Source organism: Ailuropoda melanoleuca, chromosome 4 (assembly GCF_002007445.2).
Source record: "Ailuropoda melanoleuca isolate Jingjing chromosome 4, ASM200744v2, whole genome shotgun sequence".
NCBI lineage: Eukaryota > Metazoa > Chordata > Mammalia > Carnivora > Ursidae > Ailuropoda > Ailuropoda melanoleuca.
This window is the reverse complement of record NC_048221.1, coordinates 4,129,708-4,138,617: the sequence shown is the minus strand read 5'-3', so window position 1 is coordinate 4,138,617 and position 8,910 is coordinate 4,129,708. Positions and strand designations below refer to the sequence as shown.

The window sequence follows — 8,910 nt, the reverse complement described above, 5'->3', positions numbered from 1 at the left end:
GCCTTTCTTGTCCTCGGTCACACACTTGGGGGCTCTCACTCCCGTGCACCCCCGGACACTCCTGCACGCACACCCTGGGACTCGCTGTCACTTGCACACTCCAGCACGGTGCCACTTACACTCCCTGTTTTCATACTCACCGACTCCAGCAGGATGGGGCTCACCCACGCGGGTGTTTTCACACTCACACGGGCATTTTCACACATGTTGGAAACACACGACCATTCTATCACACTCACCCGGGCTGGTGTTCTCACACTTCAGCCATGCAGAAGCACACTTGCACAGGACGGCACTGGCACACTCATACTCTCACATTGTCACACTCGCAGACATTTTCACCACTCACACCCTCCAGCACGATTCCACTGATGGATAAACACAATGACTAACTCAGGTGTGTTCACACTGGTACATTCAAACATGATTACACTCACATATGTGAACACAATCACACACTGAACCATCTCACAACACTCACCTGGTCACTACCACACTCACATCCTAGCATCTTGCACTCACAGGTTGAACCCTCGAGCTTAGGCACGCTTCCACGCACTCACACATCATGACAGCCATATGTACCTGCTCGTGTATTTCACACTCACACACGCTCACACTTGGGCATTTGGCACTATCATATTTGCACACTACCCCGCTCAGAGACTAGCATGTTTTCACACTTGCACACTCTCACACAGCGTAGGCTGGCTGCCCTCGCCGCTTGGCGCTCTCACACTCCCAGCCGCTCAGGTGTTCTTAGCCTCTTGCGCTCTTGTGAGCTGCCACGCAAGCGTTTTCACACTCTCACGAGAAACATACGCTGTCTCTGGCACTCCAGCCTGGAGAACAGGCATGGCCGTCAGGCCCCCAAGCCCTCCCCTGAGCACTCGGACCCCTGCACGCTCAGGGACACACCCCGAAGTCTCGGCGCGTCCCGCATCGTTCCCACGCTTGACCTGGGGTCGAACCGGGCCTGCCACCTGCTTGCCTCTGTCATTCTCTCATCCTGGCCACACACTTGCACACACGGGGACACACCTGTGGGCACCCCACGGGTGCTGTTGGGCTCTTGGCTGTGGAGGCTCCGCACCTGGTGTGCGGCACATGCATGATGGGCTGTGAGCACGGTGAATGGAAGGGGCGGCGGTCGGATGACACAGCAGATAACCGCCCTGCCCTGAGGCCTGGTGTGTGGCCCCGTGCCCGCCTGCCTGCATCTCCCCGGCCTCCTGCGCTGCCCAGACAGGGCCTGGCCAGTGGCCTCCTCTCCACTCTCAGAAAATGTCCAGACCCTGGAGAATCCTTACTGCCCAGGGAAGGGAGCCCCCTCCTTTCTTGGGGACCATGACAGTCTGAACTGCAGCAAGTGGGATCAAGGAGGACCTCACTTCTAGCTGGAGGCCACAGAGTTCCCAGGGCTGGGATGAGGCCCAGAGACGGGTGATGAGTAACCAGAGTCACACAGCCAGGCGAGCCCTTCCAATCTTCCAAGGAACAGACAGTCAGGGCGAGGGTGTGGGCATGTGGGTGTTTCTGGAAGCTTCCTTGATAGTGCCAAGAAACTCCGCTCATTATCCTGGTGCCCAGGCAACGTCCTGAGGCTCCACCTTTCCATGGAACCTCCCAGGAGACACAGGCCAGGCATACCTGTTCTCGAGGTCAGCAGCCTCCTTCCCACAGAGCTCCTGGCCTCAGGGAGGCACCGTTTTCATGCTCATTCCCAGGAGAAGAATGGGAGGGGACACTTCCCTCCATCCACTTATCTTTCTAGTCTGAGGGAGGCCTTGAATCGCAGCCTGCCCCCATCTGGTAAACCCCTCTTCATCCTTCAGAACCCTCGCTCCTACAGGCCTTCCTCCAGGAAGCCATCCGGGCTTGGCATCTTGGATCCCCAGCTGTGGGTCCCTCCCTCTTACCCCGCCCTGCTGGCAGAGTGTCTGGATCCACATCTGTCTTCTCTGGACTGGGGGATTTTGGAGGGCTAGTCTGGGCTGACTCCTTTCAAGGCACGGGCAGGCTTTAATAATTCTGTTCACAAAGGTATGAGCTTGGGCACCTGGGTGGCTCAGTCAGTTAAGCATCTGCCTTCAGCTCAGGTCATGATCCCATGATCCTGATCCCAGGATCCAGGATCCCAGGAGCCACATCGGGCTCTCTGCTCAGCAGGAAGCCTGCTTCTCCCTCTCCCTCTGCCTACCGCTCCCCCTACGTGTGCTCTCTCTCTGTGTCAAATAAATAAATAAATAAAACCTTTAAAAAAAGCGGGTATGAGCTGGCTGCAGCTCCTTGGTCTCCAAACTTTAGCCGGTGTACTGCCTTCCTCCACATACAGCCCTCTTCTTCCCATCTCACTCCTGGACACCTCCCTGGCCTTCCGATAGGGGATCTCCCAGAAGGGTGCCACCCAGCCCAGGGGAACACGAAGGAAGACCTGAAGGAGCTGGATGGGAGGCTCTGGGGCAGAGCGAGCCAGGCTAAGAAGCGGTGAGGGCAGCCGTGGGGGCCGCACGTGCACATGTGGGTGAGCGTTTGAGGAAGGGCTTGTGTCTGAACCCTGCAGCACCCGGGTTCTAGATGGCTGCCTTCGGATCCCTGCTCTGCCTCTTCCTTGCTGGATGACACGGGGCAAGCTCCTCCCCCTCCGAGCCTCAGTTTCCCCATCCGCACAGGGAGCTGCCTGGGACACCCCTGCCCTCATCCAGAGGGCCAGCTCATTTCAGTGAAGTCCTGTGGGCCTGGCTGGTGGCACAGGGGCCGGGCCTCGGACACACATGCTGGCACGCCTCTGCCATCCGTGCTGATAGCTCCTGGGCCAGCGACCAGCCCATTCCCAGGGCAGCCCTGCTCCTGTCCTTCCCCCTAGACGGCCCCTGGAGGTTCCAGCGATGGGGAAACTGAGGTCGTGGGAGGGGCAAGACTTGGCCTCCGTCAAGGCAAGACTCAATGGTCCTGCAAAACAAGAAACAAATTCCACAGCCCACAAAAATGTGCCCCCTTCCTGGGAGGCCCCAAGGCCCCGCCCCGCCCCGTGGTGGAGATGGGGAGGCCAGGGCAGCCGTGAGCCGGCGACACACATCTGGGGGTAAACCAGGAACATCTGGCTAGTGCAGCTGGTTCCGATGCCGCGTCTGCAGGGGCCTCATGGGGGGGGGGTTGCAGTCACAAACACCCCAGCCAAACTTCCAGGCCTAGTCGGAGGTGGGGGCTCAGCCTCACCTCTTCTTCCCCCCACCCAGAAGCTCTCTGTTGCCCCGTTGTTAGAACCATCGCTGGCTCCCTGCTACTCTGCAAATCAAGTCTGAGCTTCTGAGCTTGTCTGAAGGGGCTCTGGGTCTGTCTTAGCCAGAGTGAAGCCAAGGGGCGTATAGACAGAGAGGTGATTTCTGGGGAGGACTGTAATAGTAGCAAACATCATCATCATCATAATAATAATAAGTAACACCAGCACTGGCGCACAACCCCTGCCTCTGCTGTTCTAAGCACTTTCCACATAGTAACTCAGAGCACGGGATGGACTATTTCATCTCTATGTTATGGGATAACTGACGTACAAGGAAGTGATTTGCTCAAGATCAAATAGAGTGTAAGTGGCCAAGCTGGTATTTGAACACATAGAGTCAGGTGAACTCCTACTCATCCCTCAAAGTCCCAGCCCCAATACCCCCTCCACGTTCTTAATCACTGTAACATATGGCCTCTCTAACAGCAACAATAATAACATTAACACCCCCACCACGTTGGCTATTATGTTTATTTAGTGTCAAGCACTGTGCTACGTGCTTTCCACGTGTTTAACGGTCCCCACAGCCCCCGGAAAAGATGTCATTATTCCCCACACAGCCAGGTTGAGCGTCCGACTCTTGATTTCAGCTCAGATCATGATCTCAGGGCGGTAGGAGTGAGCCCTGCCTCAGGCTCTGCACTCAGCGGGGAGTCTGCCCGAGGTTCCCTTGCCCACTCCTTCTGCCCCTCCCCCTCACTCGCCCCCCACCCCCGTGCACTCATGCCCTCTCTCTCTAAATACAAATAAATAAAATCTTTAAAAAAGAAAAGAGAAAAGGAAAGAAAAGAAAAGAAGTGGCTGAACTGAGGTTGAACCTGGGTCTGACTCCAAACTTGTCCTCTGAAGTGCCTCCACAGTCCCTGGGTCCTGGGTGGCCAGGGTAATGCTAAGGGGGAGGGGAGCAGCGGGAGAGCATGACAGTCCTGCCATTTGGGAGAAAGGGGGCTGACATCCACAGAAATAAGAGGTTTTCTCAAAGACTCGCAGCAGAGCAGAACCAACAAGTAAATAAAGGGCCCGCATGGCAGCAAGCCCAGTGTGCCAGGCTGAGCTCCGCCCCCAACACATCAGATCAACACTTATTGAGTGCCCCCTGTGTGCTGGGCCAGGCAGGCAACTCAAGATGACCAAGGCTAACCTGCCCCCCCGCCCTTGCCAAGCTCCCTGTCCAATCAGGGAGGTGGATAAGAAAGAAGAAATAAAGAAGGTAATTTAGATGTTGGCAGTAGGGCAACAAAACAAAACCAGGTGAAGTCATAGTGACTGGGGGGGCCCTTTAGGGTGAGCGGTCAAGGGGGGCTTCTTGGAGGAGGCAGCATTTGAGCTGAGACCAAGTGAAGATTTGGAGAGAGTGTTCTAGGTGGAGAGAGCTGCAGGAGCACATGGAGTGGGGGGTCCGTGTGGGGAGATGAGGTAGGGCAGATGATGGGGCCAGGTGACCTGCAGGGCCAGCTCTCCATCCTCCCCCCCCAACAAGTGCCTGGAGTCCTCTTCCTGAACGTACTGCCACACAGGCGTGTTCTGAGGGAGGCTGGTCTGGGGAGCGTGAGGGGCAGGGCCGCCAGCTTTTCAGACCCACCATTTCTGGCCCAGCCTCTGCGGCTGGCCTGTAAAATTCCCACCTTGGCCATAGCAGGCTGGTCTGCCTAGCCAGGCTGGCCTGCCGGCCTTGCAGGCATCTGGGGCGGGTAGGAGGGGGCTCCCTGGGGTGGGATAACAGGATCAGCCTAATTAAGCCTGGCACGGCTGAACAGCTGGTATGGGGCCCTGCGGGTGGCACAAGGGACCTGGGTCCTCTGGGAGTAGCCAGAAGGACACCATGCAAAGCTGGTCATCAGACAGAAGGGGAACAGAGGCACAGATCTCAGGTGTGACTCAAGCCCTACCACTGGTTTCCTGGGAACCAGGGCACCCAAGTCATCTCTGCTACCTCCCCAAGATCAAATTCTGCCTCAGGTCCCCAACGCGACTGAGCTTTTTAGGCACGCTCGCTTTGGGTCTCAGTTTCCCCAACTGGGAAGTGAGGATCACCTGCTGCAAACAAGAGCTCCTTGTCTGATGTCTTCCAGGACCAGCCCAAAGCCTGGTTTCACTTGGATTTGAAGGGAAGATCTTTCTGCTCCTGAATACCTTTGCTGATGTGCCCCATTCTCCCCTCAGTCTTCCTTTGTAGCTGTTATCTCCCCTGAAAGTAACCTCTCCCGAAAATAACCTCCCACAAATATTTGTTGGACAGTAAATGGTGTGGCCATTGGGGTCAGGGCTCCTGGGCCTTTTCCACCAAGGAAGACAGACTTGGACCCAGGGTGTGGCCCCGAGTGGGGATCAAAGTGTCTACTTCAGGGTAGGAGGGTCGGAGGAGACTTCCTGGAGGAGGGGCATTGGGGCTGGGGCTGTGAAGGATGAGTAGGAGTTTTGTAAGTGGGAAAAGAAAGGGCATTCCAGGTAGCAGGAACTGCACGTGCAAAGACCTGGCTGGCTGCCTTGGGAGCTTCTCCTCCACTCCCTCGCCTACCCCCAGGTGGTTCAGGCAGCAGGCCCATCTTACCCTGTGCTTCATCCTAGCACAAAGCTTGGCACGCAGTAGTTCAATGCTTAGGACATATATGGGGCAGGAAGGAAAGATCCCTCCAGCTCGCCCAGTCTCAGTTTTCTCAGCTGCAAACTGGGGAGAACCAGCCTCCTGCTGGGCCTACCCCATGCTTATTTGGTCCTCACTGAGAAGAGGGAGACCCCATCTGCCCCTCAATCTCCCCATGTGGGCCTCCCCCCAGAGACCCAGACCCCTCTGTCCTACCTTGGGGACCAGGAAAGATGTATCAGCAGAGGAATATACAGTCTCAGCAAAGAAGGCCAGGCCAGTGATGGCAGATGCATTAAAGGCCCATTCCTCTCTGTTCTGTGTTTCCAGCCCTAACTTTCAGGAATCCGGCCCTGAATGCCCCAGCCCAGTTTTCCCTCTGCCAACCTCTCAGAATGGTCTCTTCCTCCCACACTCACCCGGACACCCTGGATTTTCCAAAACCAGTCATGTTATTACCTGCCTCCAGATCTTTGAATGTGCAGTTCCTGCTACCTGGAATGCCCTTTCTTTTCCCACTTAGAAAACTCCTACTCATCCTTCACAGCCCCAGCCCCAATGTCCCTCCTCCAGGAAGTCTCCCATGATCATCTTACCCTGAGGTAGACCCTTTGCTCCTCACTCTGGGCTCCCCCCTGGGTCTAAGTCTGTCTTTCCTGAAGGACAAGGCCCATGACCCCGGATACCAACAGTCAGCCACACCATCACCATCCAGCAAACATTTGTGGGAACAATCTCTTGATTGTGTCCTTGTGCCTGGCTGCAAACTCGTTCCTTCTCCTGCCCCAGACTCTTTTTTTTTTTTTAAGATTTTATTTATTTATTTGACAGAGATAGAGACAGCCAGTGAGAGAGGGAATACAAGCAGGGGGAATGGGAGAGGAAGAAGCAGGCTCATAGTGGAGGAGCCTGATGTGGGGCTCGATCCCATAATGCCGGGATCACGCCCTGAGCCGAAGGCAGACGCCCAACCGCTGTGCCACCCAGGCGCCCCTGCCCCAGACTCTTGAAAGCTATGTCCTCTGCTTGTATCTTGAAAACTGGTCTGAAACCTGAGGGACAAGCACTGATGGTGGAATTTCAGTGACTGTGCCCTGCCACCTGGGGGGGGGATACTTTGTTTTCTTCCCTGTACCCCTAGAACTAGCTCTTTGCTGATTGCCACTAGAAGAGGTCTCTGGCCCAGGGGTGGCTCCGGAACCCTGAACCTCAGGAGTCCTTGGATGAAGGGAATGGGAAGGGGTGTCCAAAGGGCCCCAAGGCAAGGGGCTGGCAGTGGGGGGAAACTGGCAAAACTGGGAGTCTTCCCTCCACTGACATCCGCCTAGACCAGTCACACCCCATTGGGGCTTCCTCAGCCTGGGGCACTTGAAGCCAGACAAAGAGTGTCATGGAACACACAGAGAAGGATTGAGCAGAGAGAAGGCAGGGCAGGCAGGCAGGAGGGAGGAAGTTAGGGGGCTGGCCTCCAGCAACCCCCCTCCCAGGACCCTAGCCCTGCGCCCCAGATCTGGGCTGGGGTCCCAGATTTGCAGGTAACCACAGGCCCCGAGCCCAGCCAGTGACACCACAATGTACAGTGTTGCTTCTTGGGGGAAGGGGTAGTAGTGCCACCAACCCCTGGGAGTGGCCATTTCTCCCTCCAGTCCCATCCCACATCTGCCCGCTGTCTGCATCCTCCCCGCCTAATGACTGCTAACCCACACACCCCACCTTCTGGGAGAATTCTAAGACTATCCTGAGCGAGAGATGCCCTTTTTAAAAAGCAAGGAAGCCACAGCCCCCTCTCCTTCAAATCCACTCTTTGCCCTTAAGGGACTACCCTCCCCCCAAAAAGGGTTTCGCGCCCTCTTGTGGCTGAACAGGCGGCTCCCGGGCCGAGAGAGCTGGGCCCTTACCGGAGGACACCGTGTCCCCGGCGGCGGCGGCGGCTGGAACGCGCCACTGACAGATGTTTACTTCTGCGCGCAGCTGGGCCGCGACGGCAGCTCCCCGGCTGGGGTCTGCGGATCCGAATGCCCCACACAGGCCCTCGTACACCACAAGGCAGCCTGGGTGTCTGGGTCTCGCCCTCCTAGAGGCTGGGGAATGGATTCCGGCTGCCGCCGCTTCCACCCCTGTTCAGGCGCACACTTGGGGGTCCAAGGAGGCAGAGGTGCGCCGGTCCCGTCGGACAAGGACCTGGGCCAGATCCTGGCTTGGAGAGGCGCCGAAGATCGCCCTGCCCACCTCCGCCCCCCTGCCGTGCGCGGACCTGTCGCCCCCTAGACACCACCTTCATACACACGCCAGGACTTGACTAGAGCAGGGAAGCTACCGGTCTATCCGGAGCCCCTGTAAGCCCCCAAACCTCCGTCCACGGGGCCGGTCCTCCCCTAGCGCCGGTCCCCTGCGGGTCCCCCGCCTGCCCTTGCTTACCTGCTCGGGGTGCCTGACTACCCGTCAGTGGTGGCCGCGCCTGCCGCCCGCGCCGGCCCCAGCCCCTGCCCCTGCGACCGCCATCCGGGCCGCCTGGGCCNTGGGGTGCAGGGGCCACACCGCTCCCGGAGACCACAGCGGCGCCCCTTTAGGAAAGCCAGGGCCCCAAGACCTCCCCTCCCCAAGGGCCCCCTTCTGAGGCACAGCGACCCCGACGCCAGTATCCGCGGCCTTCAGCGCCCCACGCTCTGTTGAGGATCTGGTTTTACTGCCAGACTCCTGGGTCCTGTCTGGTCCCCTTTCGGAAGGCAGGGCCCCAAGAAGTACCCTCATCAAGGAAGCCCCTCAAGGGAACCCCCAGAGCAGCGCCCCCCCCAATAGCTGTTTCCCACCCTTACTCCAGAGACCCGGACCGCGCATCTTCCATAAGTCTGGGGCCCTGAGAAGCCCCTCCCAGATTCCCCTCCGGGGAATTAGGAGTTACAGCACTACCCCAGACGGCGGTCACAGCGGCCACAGTCTCCTCCTACCCCACTGAAGATTGTGGGGTCCTCCTAGTCCTGCCCTAGGTCCTCTTTCCAGAAAGCTTAAGAAGCCCCCCGTAACAGAGCCATTCTAGAGAACT

At 57.7% G+C, this 8,910-nt stretch overlaps 1 protein-coding gene across 1 annotated transcript in view; it reads right to left on the bottom strand.

Annotated features, from left to right (window-relative positions):
• The window catches only part of NRTN (neurturin), a 10,429-nt gene extending 1,724 nt beyond the window's left edge, over positions 1-8,705 (bottom strand). The window contains exons 1-2 of the mRNA XM_034660018.1: positions 8,684-8,705; positions 8,286-8,378 (exon numbers count right to left, since the gene is read on the bottom strand). Coding sequence (XP_034515909.1) covers positions 8,286-8,378; positions 8,684-8,705 — 115 coding nt within the window. The remainder of the gene's footprint in view (positions 1-8,285; positions 8,379-8,683) is intronic.
• Between the last annotated feature and the right edge of the window lie 205 nt (positions 8,706-8,910).